General features: G+C 50.8%; 1 protein-coding gene across 1 annotated transcript; it reads left to right on the forward strand.

Annotated features, from left to right (window-relative positions):
* The first annotated feature begins 3,235 nt into the window (after positions 1-3,235).
* WDTC1 (WD and tetratricopeptide repeats 1) lies at positions 3,236-26,272 on the forward strand. The gene is made up of 16 exons (XM_048968975.1): positions 3,236-3,592; positions 8,303-8,450; positions 10,616-10,699; positions 11,545-11,591; positions 12,763-12,874; positions 13,252-13,439; positions 13,807-13,989; positions 14,293-14,387; positions 15,442-15,557; positions 15,972-16,047; positions 17,543-17,639; positions 18,795-18,968; positions 21,638-21,873; positions 22,205-22,373; positions 22,792-22,984; positions 23,139-26,272. Exons 2-16 carry the CDS (start codon positions 8,343-8,345, stop codon positions 23,334-23,336), a joined length of 2,076 nt encoding a protein of 691 aa, XP_048824932.1. The 5' UTR covers positions 3,236-3,592; positions 8,303-8,342; the 3' UTR covers positions 23,337-26,272.
* Positions 26,273-26,750: the final 478 nt, after the last annotated feature.

The following is a 26,750-nucleotide window of genomic DNA, read 5'->3' on the forward strand; positions in this document are numbered from 1 at the left end:
TGGCAGCTGAAACTCCAGAGCTTTGGCAGGTTACTCGTGCTGCTTTACATCAGCCATGTTCCCGTTGATGGCATCAGTTCCAAATTGCTCAGGGAAGGCTGCAGGAAACGCCGACGTTTGTCCTCTGGCAGAGCTGGGCAGGAAGTGTTGCTGGTGGAAATAATCAGCGTGAGCCCTCCGTTAACGTGAATCACCAGCTAGGTGTGTCAATTCCTTTCTTCCAGGTCTCGGCAGTCAAATTAATCTGTTTTACCAATTAAGTGCGAAATCCAGAATGTTCCTCGTTTTGAGGGAGCTTCTTTATATCTGGGTGAGAGGCCTGGCCGAGATGGCAGCAGTTCAGCTGCCTTTCAGCTGGAGCAGGACTGCAGCAGGAGCTCGCACACAACCGCACGCTTGTTCAGGAGCAAACACAGGCCCTGGTTCTCTTCCACAAACAGGGAAGAGAAGCTAAAACTGGTACAGTGTGAAATAACAGGGTCGGATTCTTCCACCTCCTCACGCCTGTGCTGAGCAGCACTCGTAGTGGGTTGGCACCAACTGTCCGGCACACGGCTGTTATGTGATGCAGCATCAAACTGACTGCTTGCTACTTTGCTGCTTGGCTGCATTGTGCAGACAGAGGCCTTTCAACTCACTGCACACCCTGGGAACGGTTGAAATTGGTGCAAATTCATGACAAAGAGGAAAGATGTTCCTGCTTCTCCCCCATCGGGACGCAGAGACCTGGAGATTCAATCTGTTTTCCAGAGTAAATCGGCCAACGCTGCAGTGCTGTGCTGTTGGCAAACGTCCACATATCCGAATATCCACCAGCCTTGGTGGGGGTTTTTTCAGCTCGTGTGCTATGGGAGCAGCCCACTTACCTGCAGTTTTATGGCCTGGCTGAGATGCTCTCTGCGAGTTGTGGAACTTGCACAAGAGAGCATAATGAGGCTTAAGCTGCTTAGCCTGCAAAAGGAGAGCAATGCAGCTGCATGAGAGGGCAGACAGAGCTTTAAAAGTGTCCAATCAAGCAAATTATATAAGTTATAATACACCAGAGCTTGTTGTATCTCAGAGAGCAAAATCACACCCTGTGGATACAGCTGCCTCCATATCTAACATCATAATTGTCTTCCCTGGAAAGACAAACGTCCCTGGAAATGCATTCCCCTCTTTCCTCCAAGCAGCCGTGCAATGGGCCCCTGCTCGCTCTGACCCCACCTATGGAAGCACCCCTTCACAACCCAGCACACCCAACACAGGACCCAGCACACGCCTGCAGTTGTGTTGACACACAAGTCATGCAGAATTCAGTGCTCTTATTGATAGAGGCTGCAGCAAAGCTCTGCTGTTCCGTCGTACCTTTGATCTGAATATTTCCCAGCAGACATTAATCATCAAAAGGTAAACATCGTTTATGCTGTGCAGGGAGGTAAAGCCAGGCGGGCGCACGAGAAGAAGGAAAGTGTTTGCTGTAGGTTTTCACAAAGAAACCAGGAACACAAACCTTGCTGGCTGAAGGCCACGTGGGCTACAAAGGAGCTTTTATACATTTATAGTCTATTTCTCCATTAGACCCTTTCTTTCTCATCTGTGTATTTATTTGATGAAGACTAACTCAGCAGCACCAGCTCCGTGTTTGCACTTTGTTCCCTCATCCCCACTTCCAACTCACACGTGGCTGAGCAAAATGGATGAGCATCAGGCTTTCCCTGCCACGTGATTTTCTTTTTCCTCTGATCTGTCAGCAAAGGGAAGTGGGAAATAAAGGATGCATGCCATTACATTTCATTTCAGCTGCTCTATTCGAGCCACTTCCACCTGCAAACAAATCCTGGTCCAGCTCCCGCTGGTCAGATGTCTGCAGCACATCGTGCAGCTTCTCTCTCACAGAGCAAGGCTGATGTCTGTGAGCCTGCACACGTGTGCTCTGACTCCTTCACTGTGGCATGCGGTGCAAGCTGAACTTTGTCATTATTTTTCTAAAGTTTTATATGTATATATAAGCACATTGAACTTTTCTGTGTAAACTGAGAGCAGAATGGGAGCTCTGTATTTATAGCCAGCATTAAGCAGTGCCTCCTATCTGACTTAAACTTCTTTCCCTTCTGTGCTGTAGGCAGAACAAGCGCAGCACGCAGGCAGTTTTACCCCTTGCTCTCTTCAGGCTGAAAATCCAGCAGCCCTGTGCCATGAGGTTGCTCTCTGAGGTGTTTATGCAGCTCTGGGAGCACAGTGCCTTGTTTACATTCCCCACAGTGCTTCCAGTTCCCTCTGTGGCTGCAGTGAGCTCCTTAGACTGCCATGCAGAAGCAGCAGCTCCCCTCAGCTCCCTTCCATTTCGGTTATCTCTGTCACCAGCTCTGGAAAAAAAAAAAAAACAACAACGAAGCCTCCTCTGCCCCAATTTCCTCTCCACTTCCATGTCAAGGGCATCTGCAGCCTGCCTGGTTTGCGTGGAGCTCCAGGTCCCCATGAGGATGGCATCTGAGAACAGAAGATAAAGCCCTGCCGTAGGGTGGTGGAATGGACACCAATCGTTATTTGTTTAATTAAAAGAGTCTGGACAGACGCAAAGGCAACAATTAATTATCTTCTGTAAGAACTCTGACCACAGCTAAAGAAATTAATGGCTTGTGAGATGGAGGCGAATCATTGAGGCTAACGGTCGATCTGTCGTTCACACGGCGAGGCGTGCGGGGAATTCCTCCATCCTCCCCCTGATGTAAAAGGGCCCTTTTGCGCCATTCACACAACGGGGAAGCAGGGACTCACTTCTGGGGTTACCCACGGGCTGCAAAATGAAATTCTAAACGAAAAGCTTTGCGAACAGAGCTCACGGCGTTGGGCTGCGAAATGAACCCGGCACGCCTGCGATGCTCTGCAGCCCGCCGCCAGGCGCTGCCATTCCATGCAGGTTGAGCTGCAGCCTTTTGCCAACACTGCCACCCCCTGGCCCTTCATACGTATCCACGTTTTTCCCTCCCGGCGCCGCTGCGGGAGCTGCACTCAGCGCTCGCGGCCGGTGGGACGGGCTGGGATTGCAGCAGGGCTTGCGCAGCTCGCACGCCGCCATGCCCTTCCTGCCGGTGGCTCCGCCGTTGACTACGGCTCCCGGCAGCCCTTGCGCGGCACCCCGCTCCCGCCCCTCCCCTCCCCTCGCCGATTGGCCGATCCCTTCCGAAGCGCTCTCCCCTTTCCCGTTGGCTTGGTGAGCTGTCAATCACTGGGGGCGGTGTCGCTCGGGAGGGTAGTCCGGGGGAAGTATTCCCGAATTCGACTTACGCCGTTTGCGTGGCGCCGCGATCACTGCCGGTGCCCGGGAGGCGGTGGCGCAGTTAGCGTGACGCATGCGCGGTACCGCGCGGGGCGAGCGGCTGCTGGGGGTGCTGCTGAGCCCCGGACAGCTGAGGGGGTAAACAGGGCACGGGCCGGGGGGGGCACGGCCGGGGCTGTCCTTCAGGGCCCTCCCCGAGCCCGGAGCGCAGCGCTTGGAACCTGCGGGGCCCGTCGGGCCGCCCCTTAGCGTTCGGCCCCGCTCAGCGGGGGATGGAGCCTCACCACAACTTGCAGCGCCCGCTAGGCCCGCGGCCGGGAGGCCTGACAGGTAACGGCCCGGCCCCGCCCCTCCCCCGGCTTTATCCGCCCCCCCCCCCCCCCCCCCCCCCCTTCCCCGCTCCCCTCCTGTCACTGCCCCCCCGTATCGCTCTGTGCTGTCAGCAGCCCCTCCCCCGCCAGGCCCCGCTCCTGCCCTCAGCCCCCGGCTCCTGGCCTGCACCCGTCCCCCACCCGCCCCCCTCTGACCCACAGCCCTGTGCTCCCCCCCTCCCCCCTAGGAGCATTACGGCGTTGCCCCCCCGCTTCTGCCTTCACCTCTCCCTCCCCGAGGCGGAAAGTTTCTGCTCGCCCGCTGCTCTGCTCCCCGAAGGGCTGCCCTGCCCTTCCTGCTGCCCTGCCCCATCTCTGTAGCGCCGGCAGGAGGGAGGGCGCAGGGCTGCCGTCGATCTGCCCACCCTGCGGTGCAGCTCAAAGTTTGCCTGATGCCGCTTCTGGTCCGTCGGGTCTCATCTCTTACCTGCGCTCCTCTGCAAGCTGCCCGTCTCCTGTTGGCTCTGTGTGCAGTGCCTGGGGAGCGACCGCTGCTCCCGGCAGCACCTTCAGCTGGAGCAAAACCTTCCTTTTACTCGTTGTCTGCTGCCGCCTCCTCTCCTTCCCCTAGGTTTGTTAATAAATCTGTATGCGTATGTTCTGATTTGACCCACGGCCTCTCAGGAGGTCAAGGTATAAAGGAAGTAAGTTGTGAGTCTAAAGAAGCCCGCTGGGTCATGGGATTGGGCTCCAAGTGGTGTTTGGATGAGTGAAGTAATTTAGAGATGCTAAAGGGGAGGGTCATAGGAATCTTCCTTTGGGATGAATCACGGGTCCGCAAAGCCTCGTCGTGCACAAAGTGCTGCTTTTTTCGATGACCTTGAGCGTGAAGACCGAAAAACTTGGGCTCATCCAAACAGTCAGGAAGCAGATTGCTCCTTAAGCTGCTTGGTGGAGATGCTGTGTCGCTGCTGATTTCGGAAGGGCAGCGGGTTGTGTGGTTTGGATTTGGAAGCGTAAGTTGTCTGTGTCACTGCGTTGCTGCAGGTGTGAGTGAGGTAGGGCTGTGTGGGGGGCGCTGTGAAACGAAAATGCATTCAAGCAAAAGAACAGACCCCCAAATTCTGGCTGCATTGGGACCGTTCAATAGTAGAAGAGCTGAATTGTTTGCATTGCGAATGGTGGCACTTTGTTCCTAGGCTCTGAGCAAGTGTCTCAGGAAGATTAGAAGAGCTGGGGAAAGTGAGAGAATCTGGTAAAATCTGGTAACCCTCCCCTCCCAGCACCTCTTTGGAAGAGCACTTTTCCAGGAGCTTAAAGGGCTCTGAAGTTGCTGTCAGTGTAAATACAGCCCAGCAGATCTCGGGACCACAGCCTGCAGAAATGTGGGGCTTGTTAATTTTTGACTGCAGATTTTAAAGGCCGAGTGTTGCGAAAGTTTTGGGGTGGGTTTTTTTTTTTTTTTTGTTTTTCTTTTTGTCCCCTGGAGCTTTGTGTGGAGAGGCAGATGAGTGGACTGCAGCTCAACACAGGTGGGACGAACCTCTTTATGTTTGGGAAAAGGCTGTTGGGTGGACGAGGTGGCAGCTGTACGTGGGGTGTCCCAGTTGGGTTTGGCACAGTGAGGGTGAGGGAAGGCTGCCTCTGGTTTGAGACTGGAGGACCAAAAGAGAGGCATGGAGGCGCCCTTGGAAGGTGGTGGTGAAACGTGCTGCAGCAGTCGTGTGATACAGGAGCAGTAAAGGTTGTGGTGATCTCTGAGGCGCAGGAAGGTGAAGCTGCTTGTGTGATCATCGCTGGGAGCGACAGCACAGGTTTATCCTCAGCTGTTCCTTGTCGTTGGACCTCGATCCCTTCTTTTCATGCGTCGTGATGGTTGTTTTTAATGATCAAATGCTAGAAATCTCGTGTTGGGGCATCCCACTGTGTTAGATGCACTTGGCCAGTGCCTGGCTTTGGTAAGAGCATTTTAAAGTCAGTTTTGCATTGGATATGTTACTTAAAACTCTGTCTTATTCCACTTTGTCAACCAGAGGGCTGATTTCATCCCCGACTCTGTTGACCTTTACCTCTGAAGAACTAAAGTTGAGATGTGTTGATCTCGTGTTGCGACCTGCCGAGCGCTGCTGGGATGCTCCACAGCACAGCTGTAATCCTGGCTGGGAGAGGGGTCAAACTGCAGAGCGCTGCTGTGCTCTGACAGAGGAGGTTTGCTTCAGGATTCTGGAGTGGGCGCAGTGTTGTGTGGAGCTGCTGGAGAGAAGGGAATCTGTCTCAAGGGGCAGAGGGTTTGGGGCTGTGCTGCTGCTTCCTCTGACTGGGCTGCTCGTACAGTCAGAGAATAGACAGGCAGTGTGCTGATGGTTTTGCTGTAGCCTCTTCAGCAGCAAATGGGCTCCTTGGTGTGGGCTCTGTGTGTGTCTTGCTTTGCTGCGCGCATCCTTTGGGTCACCTGCTGAGCTTTCATGGTGGATATGTTGAATAGAAAGGAGGTGCTTAGAAGCTGGCATGACTAGAGCTAAGAGATCTGCTAAAAGTGCTCCCAGGGCTGTGGAAAGTGTTTGTCACTGGGGAGGTGACCGCCTGCTTTGCTCCTTGGTCTGCTGGGTGTCCAAAGATCTGTAGAAAACTGAGCTGTGCTTTAAGAGGAGGGGCTGCCCAGACTGCCTGCTCTGATTTCGTAGCTCTGAGATGGGTGGAAAGCTTCCAGCAAGGTTGGGACGCTGGGATCTATTGGAATATTGTCCCTGTTTATCTCTTTATGCTGCGCTTTGTGCTGCTGGTGGATCGTTCTCCTCTTTGGAAAGAGTTCTCTTGTTGTCATCAGGCCCTGCTCACAGATTCCTGCAGAAGAGCTCTGTGGAAGTGCAGCGTGTGACTGCTGTGTGTGGAGGAGGAGGGGAGCTGAGGTGTGAGACGTGGGGCATTGCGTGGCAGGTAGCCCTGCTCTGCGCTGCAGAGGGGTGGCAGGTCGTGCCCTGTTGTGTGTATGCGGAGGGAGCCCTGCACAGGATTGGTGTGAGGCTGGTTGGTGGGTGGGTGGAGGCCTGCTGGGGAGATGGCTGGGGGGAACAGGGGTGAGGGATTGCAGATAGCGCTCGTCCCTGCAGCCTGCCTGGGTGCGGAGCTGCTTTTTGTGTTGGCAGTCCTCTTCTGCTTGCAGAACTTAGCAGGAGAGGCTCTGGAAACCAGGTTACGTTCTGCTGGCAGTGCCCAGCAGCACGGCTTGTTCAGCATGGCTGGGATGGTTGTGGCAAGCTGGCCACGAGAATCTGCTGGACTGTCCTGGTTTCCCATTTAACCTCTGTGCTGCAAGCAGCAGACCCACCTGCCCTGCAGACCGTGCTCCTGGTTCTGCCTTGGCTTGGGCTGCATGAGGGAGGGAGCCCTGCTTGTTTGCTGCTGCTTTTGTCCCCTTGTAGACTTGATCTCCACGAACAGGCAGAACAAAACCAATTCTAAGCCTGCATGGCAAGCTAGAGAGCAGGTATCAAAATCTGACAGCTCAGTCATCCCACTACAAGGATCACTGTGAAATATTGATGAGGAAATGCACTCACAGTGGTGCCTCTTGCTATTAAGCCCGTGAGTGGAGCAACCATTACTTAACACGGGAGTGAATGATGCTGAGGATGCTTAGAACGTGAGGCCTCTTCCTGTGTGTGTGTGCCAGCCTTGCTGCTGCTGCTTCTGGAGTATGAGAAGCGTGGATTAAACACACGTGTGATGGCAGGTTGGACAGACACGTGGCTGCTGGTGGTTGGGGGCAGTTCCAGGCTGTGTGCTGGGTTCCTGGGAGCCCTGGTTGGGTGCCCTTCACTCAGCAGGTGCTGGCATTCAGCAGAAGCTCAGCTCGTTGCAGCAGTATGCAATGGGGCTTCATGCAGCCACGAGAGCTGCTCACCGGCCTGCAAACAGCTCTGCTTCTTCCAACGTCGTGTTTGAGAGCTGCCAGTGAGAAGATCTGGCCCATGCTGTGCTCCTGTGCCATTCCTCTGCTGTCTGTGGGTTCAGTGATGCTCCTGCAGGGTCACAGGGCTGTTTGTCACCATGAAATGGTCTCATTTCAGTGAATCAGCATTTCCTTGTTCAAGAGCATTTTTGGCTTGTTCTGCTTGCCAGTGCTTGCTGAAAGAGGATTCGGAACCCTTGGCTTATGTAGGGCAAAACGGGGTGGGAGCCTTTAATTTCTCCCAGCAACACCATTTAAAAAGATCCCCCTTTTTCTATTGCTGGTGTGATGGGGTGTTCTGGTGGTTGTGTCACCTGATGATGAGCTGTTAGGGCTTCTGAGGAGCTCTTGTGTTTGATTATTTGCAACAGAATAGTTACTGTGATCGAATAGGGCAAATGAGAGAGGGGAGGTTGCCAGAAATGTCAGTGCTTTGTGTGTTTGTGGTGTAATGAGAGGAGTGAAATCGGACAGAAGCAGGAGAGGCTGTGGAGCAGCACTGGTGTGGACACACAGGGTCTTTGCAGGCGGAGCAGTGTGGCTTTTCTAGGCTGGAGTTGTGCTTGCAGTCCAGAGAGGGGGCTCCTGAATTGGCTGTTCCTCAGCCCTGTGTTGCTTTTCCCCATCCTTGAGTTTCTCCTACAGCCTGCGTTCAGTTCTTGGCCACTGCTGGCTTGAGGGAGGGCAAGGAAGCGCCTGATGCTGTCTGTTGTTGTATATGAGTGACCTGCTACGTTGGTCTGCCTGTCTTTATTCCCTCCCTCTTTTGTCCTGCAGGTAATTAGATGCCCGTGGTGTGGATCTCTGCTCTGTTGGCATGCTCGGCTGCACAGCGGCTCTTCCAGTAGCTTCTCCTCATCCACCCCACTGCAAGAGGATGGCGAAAGCAAACATAACTCGAGACATCATCCACAGGCAGATCAAGGTGTGTGAGCTGCCTTCCTCGCGCTGGGTGCAGAGCGCTCAGCAGTCAGCTCTGCTGCTGGGCTGTGAGGCGCCCGTGTTGCCTTCACCTCTGAAGGGATCTCTGCTACTTGCATATTGCTAAGCTGCATAAGGAGCTTAGCAGAACAAACGTACAGGGCCTGTCATCCTGCTTAATGAGGTGCTGGGGCACAGAATGGCATCACAGGGATATGGTTTTCCTCCCTAGAAGGAACACACCGAGCTGGCTCAACATCAGCAGATCAGTTCCTTTAGAGCAGCACTGAAGACAGAGACCTGGCTACTTGTGTTTGGGCAACACAAAGGACCCTTAGCTAGCTTCCCTCATGGGTTTTTTGCCTGCTTCTTTGTGTTCTTTTTGTGTGATCTTGCCATCAAAGGTATTTTCTGACTGTAGTGAGGCTAATGATCTCTCCATCTCTGTCTCCTTTGCTTGCTGCCTTTCTCTTCCTTTAAAGAAGTGGTGTTTTTGCTTCCTCTGTGTAGGAAAAAACTTCAGCTGTGGTCAGATCAGTCATCTGATGGCTGCATTAGTGAAATATGTCCTAACGTGAAAGGACCAGCTACAGCAGACACAATAGGCAATTATTGCTTAGACTGGGAGGCCTTAAAGCATTTGCAGCTTTTCTGGTAATCAGCATTCATGAAAATGGACTGCTGGTGACTGGAACGAGGCACTGGGAGCTTGCATCCCCCACTTCACTGTGCAGTTTGGTCCCAAACTTTGCACGACAAGCCTGTGATTTAATCCACGTGCAAAGATACATTGTGCTGCCTAACGAGGAGGGGATGGTTCTGTGTTAGCCTGGCACTTCTTCACACCGACTGCTCTGAAAGACTTTCATGTGTGACCTTGGGAAGGTTGCTAAGTCTGACAGTTCCTTGTAGAAAAAGCAATATCCGACTGCACAGAGCTCACAAAGCTCCTGAGGTTGCAGCAGCAAGGCAATTATAACTGCAGCACCTCGTTCTGGACCTGGGAGTGTTTTGGGAATGCTACCCTTAAAAATACGTCTCAGGGTTTGAAGTTTGTCATGGAAGTTACTACAAAGCCCATGTGAGTTAGTTTGTTTGTTTCCAGTATCCTTATGCCTGTCTCCATGTTGGGGCAGTGATGGAGTTCATGATTAACAGTGATCTCAGAGCTGCCATGTATCACACTCGTTCTTTGTGTCCACTCTGCAACTGCTGATGTGTTCCCAGCACCATGAGTACAAACTGATGTCAGTGTTACCTGTAGATGGAGATGACAAAGGTTCAGGTCGTCCTCACTGACTGCAGCGTGTCACTGGGGGGGACTGGGGCTGAGTTGGGTGCTGGCAGAGAGGCTCTCCTCAGTGGTAGGTGTTCCATCCGAAACATGACTTGCTTTCCCTTTTCTCTGCTGTCAGCCTTTCACTGAAGCCATCTGCTAACGCGTCTGTGAACTCTGGGAGATCGCAGGGGAAACAACTGTCCTGCTTTTCTTCACCTTCATTTGCACTGACGCAGTTCTGTGGCAGCTGTTCTCTTCCCAGTAGAGCAGGCCGTGCTGTGGAGCTGCAGCTTGAGCTCCTGCCCCATTTCTGATGAAATCACCACCTCAGTGCTGTCCTGTGACATTGCCCAGTACATTTCCCATTGGTGGTGGGAGACCTGTGAGGATGACGTGGAACTGCTGAGGTCACAAGGCCTTGACTCAGGTTGCAAAGCGATGTTTTGTGCTTCAGGACAGATCCTGTGTGCTGCCAGACTTCTCAGCAGCAATAATGCAGTGCTGTGGACTCAGGAGTCCATTGGTTGTGGAATAGTTGCCAAGCGTTTGAGATGGGCAACCTCTTTATCTTCCATTTCTGGCAGAAGTGTTCAGCTTTGCCTTGGTGTGGGCACCTTCAATCCTCATCTTGGCTGCCTGGTAATTAAGTAGCCATCATTTCAAACCACTCCAGGTGCAAGGATCACAAACGACCTGCCTGCTGATGTGAGTGAGTCTTCCTACCACAGGACGTGCCCCAGTGCCACGGGCGCCCCAATGCCTGGCAGGGTCCCAAATTGATTTGTACTGTTCTTGAACCTTTTCTCATAAATTAAATAATAATAATAATAATAATAAAGATGCACGTTTTGCTTGCTGTAATCAATGTAACCCTTCTGTGCTGCCTGCAGGAGCGGGGTGCACTGGGCTTTGAGAGGCATTACCACGTCACCGACCCGTTCATCCGGCGCCTGGGCCTGGAAGCAGAACTGCAGGTAAGTGGGCAGCATTCAGGGAGCAAACAGAGCTACTTGTTCAATTTACTAGAGAAAGCACAGCTGGAATTCTCTCTTGTACGAGAGGGATGCTGACTGCTTAGTGCCCTGAACTGTGTTAAAACCAGGAATGGCTCTGTGAGATCCTGTGTGAGCTTTCTGCATTACCTAACGCATCTGCAGGAGCCTTTAGCTGGTGTGCATCAGCAGAACCCCAGCGGTGGTGTGTGGAGTGGGCAACTGTCAGCTGCTCAAGATATTCAGCTGTAATGCTGAAGCATAGTGTTGTCTTAAGAATAGGTTTGCAACCTGACACAAATTTTAGGGTTGTCTTCATCTGGGGGAGGAAAGAATTCCTATCTCCCTTTTCAACCACAGCTTTGATCTCAAATGCTGCTCAGTGCTCTCTGAGTTTTTCCTGTTGCAGTTGTGAGCTAATTTGGCTGAAGATGTATGATACAGTCACCCAGCAGCAAGGTGCTTCTAAGAGAGTTATCAGAAATGCATTTTCCTTGCAATCCCAGAGAACCTGTACATGTAATTTGTCAGCCTAGCCAAGGGCTGTGGAAGCCAAGTCACCTTTCTGTGCATGCAGCAGGATATCATCAGTGGCCTCTGAGGCTGATCTGCCATTATATCCAATGCTAGGTTGTTGTTTCTTTTGTTTCATTTTGCCTTTTCTGCTCCAGCTGCTTGTAGCAAGTCTGTCTTTTCCAGAGGTGCTGATCTGCCGTGTGGGTGACCTTCAGCAGGGCTGGAATAGAAAGCTGGGTGTATTGGAAGAAGTTGTGTGTTGTCTTAGAGCAGCTCTGAAGTTTAATTCCGTCTTCCCTTTTCTTGCTCAGGGTCACTCTGGATGTGTCAACTGTCTAGAATGGAACGAAAAAGGAGAGTAAGTATGCAGCTTGTTGTGGGGGATCTGACAGCCCGGGTTCTCCCAAGAGTTGGATGTAGGTCATGTAACCATAAGCATCTGCTTCCCATTGCTGGTAAAGGGGGTGAAGACTCAGACTCCAAGTTTTTTTGTGTAGTAGAGCTCTCACATCAAAGCTGAATTTGGTAACTGTATCTGTACGTTATTGGAAGCCTCCCGTGAGTCAGGGAGGTGGTGGGACTGCAATGGGGAGATTGGAGGCTGCTTCTCTTCAGTGGTTTTATGGATTGGAATGGATCTTTAGGATTTGCCCAGCTGGTGAGAAGTGACATTTCCCTACCTCCTTCCCCATGCTGTTAAGGGCTGCTGCTGGGAGCAGATACACCAGGAGAGGAGGCCGAGCATTTGCCCCCCTCTGCACTTCTAGAGAACACCAAGCATTTCAGTCAACTGAGTCAAATCTGCATGAGAAAGAACTGGATGGAAGGAAGAGCCTATATTTCCTGACATGCCTCTTACAAAACCCAAGCCTGCTGTCTGATAGTCTTCAAAATTACTTACCAGTGGCAATTTCATGTACTTGTGAGAGCTCCGGCTCCAAGGAAATACGTGTAAAACAGCTGAGGGTGCAGATGTCAGATTCTTTTGCTTCACCAGACGTAGATGTATAAGGCAAAGATAGAGGTGCTTTGTAATATGGCTGCCACACCCTGTGCTGAAAAAGCAGCCTGTGAGTCACTGAGTGAGCCCTGCCTTGGGACTGCTTGGGCACATCCAAAGTCCTGCATGAATGGCTTGCCTTCAGTCTGGGCGTGCTGCATGCAGGAGCACTTAATGCAGCCAGGCTGATAATGGAAATGGAGGTCCTGTGTTTTGTTGCTGACCAAATGCTCCTGGTGTTTCTGCTGTGACATCTGAACCTGTGGTGAGCTGGGTTTGGATGCTAAATGAAGATAAAAACCAGCCTTGCTTTATTTTCAGTGGAATTGCTATTTGGCTGGTTTAGTTTCCTGAGCTGGCTGGTATGTGGGAAGCATAAAGAAAACATAGCTGTGAAAAGAGAGAGGAAGAGGGGTTTCTCTGACCTGAATTAGCTTAATGACTGCCTGTGCTTGAACCAGTCTTAGGAATTGATCACAGCTCAGGACAGGAGAATACGAGATGCACACTTCTTTTCTCTTTCTTTTAGCTTGTTGGCCTCTGGCTCAGATGACCAGCACACCATTGTATGGGATCCTCTGCACCACAAGAAACTACTTTCTATGCACACAGGACATACTGCAAACATCTTTTCTGTCAAGGTGTGTCATTGTGATAAGGAGGACTGGGTTGGTAAAAGAATGGGCAACCAGGGGAGCAAGAGGGTAGCGCCTTAGAAGCTGCTGGAAGCACTTTAATGCAAGCAATCCATTCCCCTGTCCCCAGTCATTTAGTAATTCTAACATGAGGAAAATGGCATTACATCTGTTACCTGTGCTGCTCAGTTTATGCTCTTAGTTCATGCAGCTCCTGAACTTGGCTCCTTCTCTCTGTACAGTCAGAGGGAATGGTTGTAGCTAATCAGAACTAAAGATATGTGATGAAGAGACCTTTTTGCGTGCTGCTGTCAGTGGGGACTCTGGAAAGTGCGTAGCAGCGTGTGTGAATGTAGTGTGAATGTCACAGCTGTCTTCCCCAGTTCCTGCCGCATTCGGGGGATCGGATCCTCATCACGGGAGCTGCAGATTCCAAGGTGCACGTCCATGACTTGACTGTCAAGGAGACCATCCACATGTTTGGAGATCACACCAACAGAGTTAAGCGGATTGCCACAGCTCCCATGTGGCCCAACACCTTCTGGAGCGCAGCAGAAGATGGGCTAATCAGGTACTGAAGTCATTCTGCCCTGAAATGAAACGGATAGCCATCCATTGCAGTATGTACTAGGCATAAATTGAAAGACAGACAGTCTCAATACTGTGAGCTCCAGCTCGTCTCTCTTCCCTGCAACTGAAAGGAATCATCTTGAAATGCAGATGCATTTGATAAAGATGCTACCCAGCTGATCTGTTTTCCTCCTCTGAAAGTGAGCCCAAGGAAGGAATGGCTGTATCAAATGGAAGGGAGGAAGGCAGATAACAGCACCACTGTGGTGATTTGAGTGGCCTTCAGCTTGGTGGAAAGCTACACTCCTCTTCCTGTTGTTGCCATTCTCTGGTGACATGGGTGGCCTGACTCTCTCCTCCCTTTGCAGGCAGTATGATCTGCGAGAGAACAGCAAGCGTTCAGAAGTCCTGATCGACCTGACAGAGTACTGTGGGCAGCTGGTGGAAGCCAAATGCCTCACGGTCAACCCCCAGGATAACAACTACTTAGCAGTAGGGGCAAGTGGCCCCTTTGTGCGGCTCTATGACATACGGATGATCCACAACCACAGGTAACAGCAGCTGGCCTTTGTGGTCCTTCTTGGCAGACGTGAGTGGTACAGAAATCTGTGCAAGGCTTTGGTGGGGAGGAGGAGGAGCAGTGGTCTGTCACTGCCTGGTCTCACTGTGCTGTTCTACTCAGAAAAGTCACCCGGAGTCTTTTTCATCCAAGCGAGTTCATGGGGTGATGTGAGGCAGGTCTGGGATTGCACAGGTGTGAGGGCTTCTGCTTATGTATGAACAGACAGTGTCAGCAGAGCTCAGGCTTCCAGCTTGAGTGCTGTGATGGTAAGATTGGTCTTCTTTCTGGCCAGGAAAAGCATGAAGCAGTGTCCTTCAGCTGGGGTGCACACGTTCTGTGACCGGCAGAAGCCCCTCCCGGATGGCGCAGCGCAGTACTACGTGGCAGGTACTGGGATGTGTGTACTGGGAGAGACTGATGGGCTTTAGATTAAGGCCTGACTTCTGCCCATCACGTGAGAAACCACTGCTTGGAAGAGTGCTTCTCTAATAGAGGGATGTTCTACAGAGTTGTGGCTTATTTTGCTTCTGTGCTGTGAATTCTTGCTTGTGCTACCGGCCTGCCTTCCCTGACTTGGCAGCAGTGTGTGTTGGTGAGCTGGCCTTTCTCTTTGTCTAGCATAAATGTCTTCAATGTCTTGTTGTCAGTTTTATTGCAAAGTCAAGGCCTGGATAACCTGAGGAGTCTAGACATCCTTCTGGAACCGGTTCCAGCAAGGGTGCTGTTCAAAATCTTCCTGGCACAGAAGTGGCTTGTCTTCATCCAGCAGCTGAGGAGTCAGGAATGCATTGTCTGGGCAGTGTAGATGGCATTCTTCTCCAGTGCTCATTGCTTATGATTGTTTCCCAAAATGTCTGTAGGTGGTGGTTGTTTTTTTATTAATATCTTAGACCAACACATCCAGCAGACCAGTGTTGACAGCCTCACTTCTGATGAGTCCCACTGGAGGATTTCGTAGGTCCCCTGAATTGGTCATGCAACACATCTGCTGTCTGAAGCAAAAGAACCCTTGTGTGAGCTGAATATTTAGGAGCCTTGGCCTGATTGTGCTGAGAGCTTTATTAAGGAAACCTGATTAGACAGTCAGAAATGGAGGTGTTTGTTTGCAGCTGGTCACAAATCACAGAAGCTAAATCCTTCGTGAATCCATAAAGCCAGGATGTGCTGCGTTCTGCGGCCTTCAGTTAGCAAGCTGGCTGTAATCTGGTCTTCCTTCACATGGAAATAGCCCTGCAGAAATAACACGTGCAGCACATGAAAAGGCAGCTCCATACATCTGAGTGGTGGGAGGATTCAGCAGGCAGTGGAAGGAAATGGGAGATGGCTTGGTGCGTGTGCTTTGTGCTTTTGCTCTCCTAACAACCTCTTGTAAAAGCATGGGGCTGGTGTAGGACAAACAGTTCTGAGTTACTCCAATCCTATGGACCTCTTCCCTCTGCAGGACACCTTCCAGTGAAGCTTCCAGACTACAACAACAGGCTGAGGGTTCTTGTGGCTACGTATGTCACCTTCAGTCCTGATGGCACCGAGCTCTTAGTCAACATGGGAGGGGAGCAGGTAAGAAGTGGGCAAGAGTTTGGCAGGAAGCTTCACGTACAGTTGTGTTTGTTGGGTCGCCACTGACCCAAGCTCTAGTGGGCTGCTTCTTACCTGCCATTATTTATGATCACTGTGTTAATTTAATGGTTAAAATATCTTCTTGGAGTTTGAACTTTTTGAATCGATTGGTTTGAACCTTATGAGGAAGACAAGGCTCCTGTTTCTCAGGGGTGTCCTTTATAAATCCAGTGCTGGAATGCAGCAAGACACTGGTACTGCCATTATTTTACGTGCACCTGTCTGTAAACAGGATAGACAACAGGGAATATTACTGACACCAATGTGGAACCATCCAGCTTTGTTTCATTTCTGTCCTTTGAGCATCTGTGTATCACTGACTTTTTGTTGTCAACTTCTTTCTTCTTTTCTTAGGTCTATTTGTTTGATCTCACATACAAACAGCGGCCATACACTTTCCTCCTCCCAAAGAAATGCCATACTTCAGGGGGTAAGTGTGATGCTGGCATCAATTAAGTGGAAGGCAGAGTGAAACCATGTTCTACACGACTCTTCAGGGTGCAGCCCCCATCCGGGCAGGCAGGAAGGAAAGGAAGTAGGGCATAGCTGTTGCTGGGCTATTTCTGCATTGCAGCTCGTACTCTGAGTTCTAAAACTCTTACACATGGTGACAAAATTCTGTGGAAATGTGTCTTGAGGGGAGAAATGAGCTGTTGAGAATTGTTTGCATGTGTGACCTAAAGAGAACGCTTAAAGCTGTACCTGAGGGATAAAGCAGACTTTGTAGAGTGATTAAGTCCTAGTGCCTTGCCTGTAACTAAGGGGGAAAAACTTTTTATGTAGACAGACATTAAAAAAAAAAGTGGTGCAATGTTTTTGTTTTATTTTATATAAAATGTAGAATGCAGCCGTTATCCCTTTAAGCACCCATTAGCAAGGAGACAGAGCAATCTCTTTCCTGGTCTAAGAATCCGGCCTGGCATTAATCTCCCTCCTGCTGGTAAGCTAGTTGATTCAAAAAGCCATTTACTTGACAAATAAGTAAATCCAAGAGCCTTTTTATTGCTGGCCCTGTTTCTTACAGGGCCTGTTGGTACACAGATCCTGCAGGCACCATGCAGTGAATGCCTAGTGCTCTGTCCCTGGGGCACAGGACTTCTCTTATCAGGGAGTGTTCCTGCCCAGCTCTGCTCTCAGAGTTCAGTCTGTGTACTCAGCTCGCCTTGGGCCTTAATCTAGCACTCACATCCTGGTAGCAAAGAGATGCCCTGCCTGCTGTTCTTCTGTCCTGAATGCCTGCAGGTGATCTGTACTCTGGTATCCAATGAGGTCATGCTTTACATGGCAGGAAGAAGTTTGGACAGGTTTGTAGTGGTACAGTTTCAGCAAACGCTCCACCCTTCTGGGTACAGAAAGTTCAGGTAAGGACTGTGGAGAGGCAGCACCTGTCCTTCATGTGCACGATGTCTGCACACTGAAAGCTCTGAGCTCTACAGCTGAGCAGTTGGACACTGTCCTCAGTTTCCCAGCCTGTGGAGTGGCTGCAGGAGCACTCCCAGCAGCAGCACAGATTGCAGTGTATAAAACTTGAGTATTTGCTATTGCAATGGCAGGTGATCTGGATGACACCCAGAGGATTGCTTCAGCTTGAGGGTGTTCCCTGAGCAGTAGGGTGAGGAAGGAGAGAGAAGTGTGTGGAACTCCCTCACTGGACTTTCCCAGTAGTTCCATTCATCTTCTTTGCTCTACTTCTGTTGAGATGTTGTGGTACATATAAGAAGACAACTCAAACCCAAGCACCAGAAGACAGGGGTGGACTATGGAAGTGTGGAATCATAGAAGTCTGTTTCGTTCTGCCCTGAATGATGCTGTGGCATTGGTTCAGCTGTGCTGTAAAGTAAAACCCAGAATTTCAGGGATTGATCTGTGTAATCTGCATCAATGCACAGCACGTTTGTGTCCTTTTTTTTTTCCCTAACCTTTAGAAGTGCAGAATGGAAAAACCTCTACCAATGGTGTGTCGAATGGCATCCATCTCCACAGCAATGGCTTCCGCCTGTCAGAAGGAAGAGCACACGTGAGGTGAGGCAATAGATCTGCCTGAAGGAAAGCAGGAGGCTTTGGTCACATCCTCGTCCTTTTTGCAGGGTTGGTGCTGCTAAGGAGGTGTGAAGTGCAACACTGGCTGTGTTGACTTGATTCTCAGGTGGTCTCAGCCTTAGGGCTGTATTTGCTCCTGGGGTACAGGCAATGAACAGGAGTCAAATCAGACAGTGCCGTTCTAGGAGAAGCGTGGTCTGTTAGAATTCATCACCTGTTGTGAAGAATTACTGCAGACAAAACTAAAAAATGCCTTTTGGAGCCTTAAAGCAAGGTGTGCTTAATTGTCCTGAGCGATTTTACTTCCCGACTGACAGGAACTGTGGTCAGATATATGGGAATCAGGCTGAAAGAGCTTTGCTTCCCTTGGCTGGTTGTTATTTTTTGGCACCAACTTGTTGCATTTGACGCTGAACATTTCCTTGCAATAATGGCAGTGGTGCTTTCACTCTTGCAGTGAGCTAAGAATAGAGGGAGCATTCCTCCTCCTCACCGTTCCTCCTGTTTTTTTGCCCCATAAGAGCAAAGTGCAGTTGGGATGAAGCAGAAGCAGACATGCAGCACATCTTGCTGACTGCTTTTCCTCCAGCAGATGAGATGTGGTTAAAAGTCAAGACACAGTCGCATGATACCATATATGGATCGTCTAGGTTCCACCAGAGTCACTTGGAGTGCTTTCAGCTTGCTTCCTCTAGATGGCCCCTCCACTACAGCACCAGAGATGCTCGTTCTGGTTTGCTGAGCCTGGCCCTTGTGCAGCCCTGCGAACTCGCATGCTTGGTTTCCTTTTGAATTTGCAATCTGTTCTACACTGCTGAAGGAAGTTGGGATGTGTGTGTATGTCTATAAAGCAGTCAAAGCAAAGATGTGTCTGTGGAGTCTGGAGAATGAGACACTTGAAGTGCCCACCGTTAAATTTTGGGTGTATTTCTGTATATGAAGAAAAACTGCAAACTCTCAAGTGATGGCCAAAACGAAGCCTTTTTCCTGAGCTCAGGTTATTCAGGTGCAGGGTCTGTGAAACTTCCAGTTTGAGGTAATGCTTGCTGAGCTAGAACAAAACACTGCAGATATTTAACCTGGCCGGAGTGTTAACAAGTGAGACTTACCTGCACTGCTTTCCTCCTTTCCCTTCAGTCCCCAGGTGGAGTTGCCTCCATACCTGGAGAGAATCAAGCAGCAAGCCAACGAGGCCTTTGCTTGCCAGCTGTGGACTCAAGCCATCCAGCTGTACAGCAAAGCAGTTCAGAAAGCCCCCAACAATGCCATGCTGTATGGAAACAGAGCTGCTGCCTACATGAAGCGCAAGTGGTGAGTAAGCAGAGCGTGGAATGTCAGAGCTTGGTGTTGCAGGCAGTGCTGCTGTTTGACTTCCAAGTGCCACGAATGCCATGCTGTCTGCTGGAAGCACCAGGCCTCCTTATGCCTTATGGTTGTTGGAGCCAGCCTTAAGTGCTTTGCTTCTGGCACAGAACAAGGAGATTGTACAGCAGTGTGTGCTGGAGAAATCGTGGCCACAGACACTGTGCAGGTAAGCACACCTGGAAGCAGCTCGTCATTTTGCCCCCTGGTATGGTGAGTAATGTTCTGTTCCTTTCCTGTTTGAAAGGAAACCAAAAATCCACTTCTGAGCAGCAGCACTGTGAATGTCTCCCAGGGCGTTGGAGTTTCTTTTGATAGCTCTGTTCTGTGTTAGAGTATGTCTGTGAACTTGCTCTCAACAGATGAGGTAATGGTTACTTTATATTACAATATGTCGTGATATCAGATTGTTGTAGGACTGCCTGGAGTTGCTCTGCTTGCTGCTTGACCCAGGAGTTGGAGGCACCAGTGGTGGTTCCCACGTTACCCCAGCTAAGCCGTGTTCCTCTCAGCTGGAAGCAGCCCCCCCCGAGGGATGAGGCAGGGTGCTGGTGGTGCCTCAGAGTCTGGGAGAGCTTCTGTCTCAGCTGTTGTCAAACCCGTTGTTAGCCTCTGCAGTGGGCAATGTCCTTTCTGACCAGTAGCCAGGGCTGCGTCTGCAAGGTACAGCTGAGTTATTTTAATGTCTGTCCCCTTGAGCAGAGTAGGACTGAGTAGCATGGCTTAAAATAACTGGGGTCCTTCGTCTACATTTGCTTTGTGAGGAGGAAGTCCCTGGTTTGAATTTTCCCATCTTCTTGCCAAGATGAAGAGCAGCCAGCAGTTGTTGTGCCTGTTGGTTACTGGCCTGCCGGCTGGTTTGCAGTAGCAGAGATTTGGGATATGCCTCAAAAAGACCTCCGTGTTCTTAGGGAGAACAACAGTGGGTTGGAATTCAGGGATGGAAGGCAGAAGCTTGGTGCTGATCTCAGTGAATGATGTTTTTCTTACAGGCGGCTTTTTTTCCCAAAGTTTGTTGGCAGATCTGAACCTTTCTGCTTGTCAGCTACTGCTTGCTACAGTTTTCAGTAGCAGGATGATGTGAAAATGTATTCACAGAGGGCTTCTGTGGTGTGCAGTGATTAGAATGCAAATAGTGCTGAGCTGATACCTTCTCAGGTGCAGAGATGTGTTTTTCTGCTAGAAGCAGCTTCTGGTAAATGGCAGAGGAAGGCTGGGATGTCACTAAGAGTGAAGCAGTTGGAATGTGACCCACGCTGGACAACCCCAAATCTCTAGGGGTTCTCTTCATGTCCAGAGCAGGAATAGCCATAGGCCACCCTGCAGATCACTGCAGGTCTTGCTTTTGTCTCATTCTGAGTAGCAGAGAGATCCAGTAAAGGAAGCTCTGACTTCCTGACCTTTCCTTGCTCACCTTCCTTAAGATGCTCTGCATATTCTACAGCACTTCCAAGGCTGTCCTTCAAAAGCTTGTTCATAAGAGCCAGCTGCATCACTCTCTAGATTGCTTTCAGCAGTTTGTTGGGCTGTCTGTAGCTGTTGTTCAGTCTGAGGGGTTTTGGAGGGTGGTGGGGCAGTGAATGGCCCCAGCAGCTCTGCGAATGCGAGATGCCCATCTGTCATCTCGACAGGTAAACTCCATTCTGTCTTTATTAGAATAAAACCAGTGTGATGCTGTGCCTTTGGTCTCCTGGCTGCACACACAGTACTGCAAAGGTAGACACAGACCTCAAGAAGTTTTTTCTGCTCTGCTGCAGGTTTTATGGACGAGGTGCTTCACCTTTGGTGCTGTACATGTGAACTGTTGTTGGTGGCCAGTGCCCACCCAGATATCCCAGCCTTTATTAATCTGAATTAAGAACCAGCACGCAAGCCTTGTCATGTCTCTCCTGCTTCCAGAGCACAAGCAGAGGTGCCTGGTACTCCTGCCACCCTGGAATTTTGGGAAATAGGCATGCTCACCAGTAACAGCAAATGGGACATAAAGATTTTGTTCCAGTACCAATCTGCTGCCATGCTTATTTCCCATACTTCAAGATTTTTGGGCTTTTGTTGGTTTTTTCCCCCCATAAAAATGGAGAAAAGGCTGCTGCTTTAGATACAAACCACCAGGACGTGGTGGTTCTGTGGTTCCTCCCCAAGGGCTGTGAGTGGCTGTGGGCAGGCAAAATAAACGTGTTGCCACGCTGAGCGTCCACAAAGGGGCACACGTGAGCTGCTGTGCTCCGAGCAGCCCCGCTCACCATGCAGGAGAGACCTTGCCTCTGCTTGGCCAGAGGGCTCGAGCATCCTCCATCTTCAAAGGACTTCCCTAAGTGTGCTGTAGCAGTGAGCTCTGCTCTGCTGGATTTAAAATGGCAGGTCAAGGCTTGCCAGGCTTGCCTGTGTGGTAATAGCAGGGCTGCCTGCGTATGTGTGGAGGTGCCTTCAAGAAGCCGGCCTCGGTCAGACGGTGCCCCTGGGACACACAAATGCCATTAACATGTGGGCTTGTGGTGTGTCTGCTTGCACAGTGCTGGGAACAGCAAGCTTTGGAGCGAAGCGAGTGCTGGGAAGCGGCAGCAGGGGATGTAGCTGTTTCTACCTGGCTATCTAATCCACCCTTCCCTTTTCTTCAGGGATGGGGACCATTATGACGCTTTGAGGGACTGCCTGAAGGCCATATCCTTGAATCCGTGCCACCTGAAGGCCCATTTCCGTCTTGCTCGCTGTCTCTTTGAACTCAAGTACGTGGCGGAAGCGCTGGAGTGTCTGGATGACTTTAAAGGGAAGTTCCCAGAACAAGCACACAGCAGTGCCTGCGACGCATTGGACAGAGACATCAACGCAGCCCTCTTCTCCAAAAGTGATAATGGTGAGTGCTGCTGTTCTTCAAGGTGACTGTAAGATCTAGTGAACTGACAAGGGGTTTTTTCACCTGCCCCTGTGAAGTAAAGCTCCAGGTTTTGAGAGATGCTTACTGTGCACAAAAACTGCTTGTTTTTTCCTTGCGTCTGGTCCTGGTTTGCTCTTAAGCAAGAGGACGGTGCACAGCAGTCTTTTGTATCTAGGAGATAATATGGGAGGAAGCTTGTGCTCTAAGCCCTTCTCCCTGATAAAATTGTCGAGCTGTCCCAGGGTGCTTTCTGTTGTGCAGAATGTGTTCCTCCCCAGGTTGTGATGAGGGAAATCTGTTCTTCTTCCAGCTGAGGACAAGAAAGGGGGTGGCCCCATTCGGCTGAGAGCCACAGGCCGCAAGGATTCCATCTCAGAGGATGAGATGGTGCTGAGGGAGCGCAGCTACGACTACAAATTCCGATACTGTGGCCACTGTAACACTACCACAGACATCAAAGAGGCCAATTTCTTTGGCAGGTACGTTGGCAGAGCGTTATAGGGATGCAGGACAAGCGTAGGAGCAGCAGCAGAATGTTCTCGTCCGTCAGATAAAGCCTCGTGCCAGGCCTGAGCCACTGTTCATAAAGTGGCACTGGCCCTGGTTTGTGGGGTTGGGAAAGATGACAAGCTCCCATCCTTGTGTGGCTGCACGAATAGTGGGTACAGGAGCAGATCCACAGAGGCCTCAGTTGGGCTTTTGTTTCAGAAAAGCCATTCTAGGATTGAAAACACGAATCCTGGGGACGGAGGGAACCAACACAGAAAGCTTTATCTGGATCCATAGGCACCAGGGTAGCAGCCTAGTGATTATAAAAGCCAGCTGGGATCCTCGTGTCTGCGGGGGACCAGCTTTGGCTCTGAGCTGTGATCTCCAGTTCTGCTCCTTTCGCCCTAGCAATGCACAGTACATTGTCAGTGGGTCGGATGACGGCTCCTTCTTCATCTGGGAGAAAGAAACCACCAACCTCGTCAGAGTGCTGCAGGGAGACGAGTCGATTGTGAATTGTCTCCAGCCTCATCCCAGTTACTGCTTCCTGGCCACCAGCGGCATTGACCCAGTGGTACGGCTGTGGAATCCCCGGCCAGAGGTAAGAGCTGCAGGGAAGGACAGTCGTGGTGATGTGAGAGGTAACGCAGACCCGATCTTTCCTGCTGGGATCTGCTGGTGGTTGCAGCAGCTGCAGCAGCCCCTCTTTGGTCCTATCCCTGCCTTGCTGAGCTCTCTCCCTTCCTGTCTTGCAGAGTGAAACCCTTAATGGCCGTGTGGTTGTAGACATGGAAGGTGCTTCTCAAGCTAACCAGAGACGAATGAATGCAGACCCTCTGGAGGTGATGTTGCTGAACATGGGGTACCGGATTACAGGACTGACCAGTGGTGGGGCTGGAGGCTCAGATGATGAAGACAGCTCAGAGGGGCAAGTCCAGTGCCGGCCCAGCTAAAACAGAACTGCCTCTCCTTCCTCTAATTGTTTGGCTGAAAGGGAACCTAGTTTCCTTGGTCCTGAACTTTCTCTGATGAATGACTGCACTGTATCGCACTATGCACAGAGTAGGACAAACTGGCAGGGGCAGGAGCAGCCGTCTCCTTAAACCATTACCACCACCTCCTCCTTCTCCCATCACACTGCTGAGCAGCATGGCAGTGCAGTCTGGGGTTTGCCTTTAGTGGAACTTAGTCCCAGCAGGGATCTTTGAGTTGTCCGTAAGCAGTGTAAGCTGGTGACTTCCTCCAGAGCTGCTGTGTGACCTGACACAGAGCAGTGTTGCCTGCATTCATGCATTTGCAGAAGGGATGTTAAATTCCTGAATAAAATGCAAACCTAGAGCAGGGGTTATAGAATGAATTTACTGCAGTGATCTTGGTCTTGCAAGCCTAACTCTGCTCTTATGCTACCAGCCTGTCTAGAGGCCCCTGGTTTAGGGTTGTTGGCCACGAGACACCTGTTTTGTCCCTTAGTGTTTGTCTTCTGGCTTCCATCTCTAACGTGTTGCCATCATACGTGGCTGTGTTGTGTTAAGGACTGGATATTGCCTGTCTTGTCCCTGGGCGTCCGTCTTAGTTGATGAATCAGCGGGGCAGGGTGTGTTTGCCCAGCTCTGATACTTTCTTCTGTGGTCTGTGAACCTGTGGAGAAAGGTGACAGTAATGGGAGCAGGTCAGTTTGGAGGCCCAGGACTTGTGCAGCTAAAGCTGCTGAGGAAAGGGGCTGGTAACAGCGCGATGGCAGGGCTGCTCTATTGCCTGAGGCGTGTGTAGCTGTGTTCACCTTCTGCTCTCTTTGTCACCAGTGTTGGAGCTGAGAACTTTTCCACCTCTACATGTTGCACCCAATGCTCTGAGCTTTTAGGCAGCAGCGTTTCTATGCAGTTGGCTGCTCTGTCTTGGCCCAGGTGGGCCTGCTGTGCCTCGCTGGTGTGACAGCTGATGGATTAGTGGTCCTCTCAGGAAAACCTCCTTCCTCTTCCCATTCTCCACACACTGGCTCTGGCTGCGAGGCCAGGAGTACGCCTAGAAATGCAGCACTGTACTTCCATTCCTTACCTTCTCATGTAACGTGCAGCTCTGTTTTCCCCTCTTGCAGTTGCCAAACACTAAATATCAAATAGATCTTACACAGCCGTGCTACAACCGAATCTGAAGAGGTTGCTTTTTTTCTAGGACTATCAACTAAGACCAAAGAGCCCCTGGAGATCTTAACTGCTCTGCACTGTCTTGTGTCTCTTACTGCTGAAGGTCTGAACATGCTAGCCTTGGTCCCAGGGGTGAGATGTGTGTCTGAGAGTACGTGAGCATGTATGTGTGCTGCATTAGGGCTGTTCTTCCATGTGGTGCAATCCCTGGTCTTCCTGTTCCTGCTGTGGAAGGATGAGAGGCCTCCCTTTCCTCCTCTGGCTGCTTCTGGCTGCCAGGCGTTGATGAGAGAGACTGCACACTGCTGACTGATCAAGGTAACTGGCTTTTCCTCCCTTCCAGAACAGTCTTTATGAGATGAGTGAGCCTTGTGCAGGAGGGAAGGAGGTCACAGTCTCATAGCTGACAGCATCTCTCAAAGGATGCTTGTTGTTCCCTGCAGAGAGATACTCCCCCCTTTCCTCCCCCCCCCCCCCCCCAACTCTCTCCTTGCAGTCGCAGTGAAGCTAACTGGGATCTGATCTCTACCCTCAGACAGAAATGTCCATCTGCTCTGTCACGTGTGGCTGAAGCAGAGCTTAGCAAGCCCTGGTCCTGTGGAAGTGTGCCCCTTACCACCAGGGAGCAGCTGGCTGCCCTCGTGCTCTGCTGAGCTGGGATGGCAGATCCCTGTTTCTTGGTTCAGGCAGGCTCACCTCCATCTTCTCCTGCTGAAGCAGAGCTCTCCTGGGACAGATGCTCGCTGCCACTTGGCTGCTGAGGGCACATCTGCTTGTTTTCATGCAGTAGCAGTGCAGTAGATGCGACTTGTTTCTCAGTTTACCTGTTGGCTCCGTGCGTGGTTCCCAGCCCAGGTGTGCCCTGGCACTCAGTGCTTTTCAAAACCCAGAGGCAGCAGAAAATTCTTCTCACTTGAGTGTCTCTTTGATGTGGTCTGGCCTTTTCTTTTCTGCTTAAGGCTTTCCTATTAGATGCATCCCCCCACCCCGATCAAACTTTTTTTTCCAGCTTTCGGTAGGCAATGTCTACAGACCTGATTTGTAAACAGAGACCGAGAAGGAGAGCTTTGAAAAGAACAGACCTGTCCCTCCCCATTCACCTTTTGCTGTGGCAGCTATTTTTTGTTGTTTTTACCTTGGTGAGACAGTGCAGCTCTTTTTACCTGCCAGTTGCAGTGTGAGAGCTATAAGATTCCCTGCCTCTGCAGTGGATTGCTTTTTCTTAATGGCTGCTTTGATTAAAAAGATAAATAATAATGGGAGAGAAGGGGAGAGAAAAATCTTTCTGCCTCGAGCCCCTTTCCCTCTTGTTGCAGGCAGATCGCCTGCTTTGTCGCTTGTTAATGAGGAATTTGTATTTATTGGTGAAGGAAAAAACATGCTGGGGAAGTAGGGAGAAGATGTTGCTTTATTGACCTCTGCTGTTTACTTCGACCCCCTCCTCGGGAAAGCTTCTTCCTGCTCTTTCTGGTTAACTCTTTCTAGCCTGGGATATACAGGGATGCCTCCTTTATTTTTGTATTCTAGCAATGGACTCTCTGTAAGGAGACTCTAGGATTCTCTTAGTGTTGCAATGACCATTATTTGTAGCCTTTTCGAGTACTAAAGATGATCATCTCGTAAACTTTGCCCCTGCAGTTGTAGAGGTAACACACAAGCCTTACTGCCCTCGTTAGGAGCAGAAAACTTGTTTCTCTGGTCCCTGGAAGAGAAAGGGTTAAGCAATTAAACAGTTCTTTGTTCTAGTTCTTTCTTGGTGTCATTTTGTTGGGGGGGGGTTGGTTCTGGCTTTGTTCCACCTTTCTGCTCTGTGGAGGTGGACGGGGCGGAGGGGGGCCTGGTTGGGCTGGATCCTGTTCTGTTCTGGTGGAGGATAAAACTCCCTGCAAACTCATTTGGGGAGGGGGCCGGGGGGCCTGAAATGCGGGTTGGTGCTGTGTGAGCACTGCTCTGCAGCCAGGTGTGGGGACTTGAGGCTGTGGGTGAGAGCCAGCGCTGTGCTGGGAGCAGAGCCTCTCTGTGTGGTTTAGAACGAAAGCTGTGAATGTTGGGCTGAGGGTGAGAGGGGCTGCCTGGAACGTGCTGGGGAAGGAGAAGTGATGCACGCAGAAAGACTAATGGCCGTGTAATGGAGTTGTTTTCTCGGAACCATGGCAGGGTAGAGGATAAAATTAATAAAATCACAGCATGGTTGGGTTGGGAAGGGACCTCGCGGATCCAACC

Source organism: Lagopus muta, chromosome 23, assembly GCF_023343835.1.
Source record: "Lagopus muta isolate bLagMut1 chromosome 23, bLagMut1 primary, whole genome shotgun sequence".
In the NCBI taxonomy this organism is placed as follows: domain Eukaryota; kingdom Metazoa; phylum Chordata; class Aves; order Galliformes; family Phasianidae; genus Lagopus; species Lagopus muta.

Bases quoted from the DNA above. Each gene is read 5' to 3' on its own strand.
- WDTC1 (XM_048968975.1), top strand. From the start codon at position 8,343: ATGCTCGGCTGCACAGCGGCTCTTCCAGTAGCTTCTCCTCATCCACCC. The intron at 10,700-11,544 runs GTAAGTGGGCAG...TTTCTTGCTCAG, and splicing joins GCCTGGAAGCAGAACTGCAG to GGTCACTCTGGATGTGTCAA. The intron at 16,048-17,542 runs GTAAGTGTGATG...CCTAACCTTTAG, and splicing joins GAAATGCCATACTTCAGGGG to AAGTGCAGAATGGAAAAACC.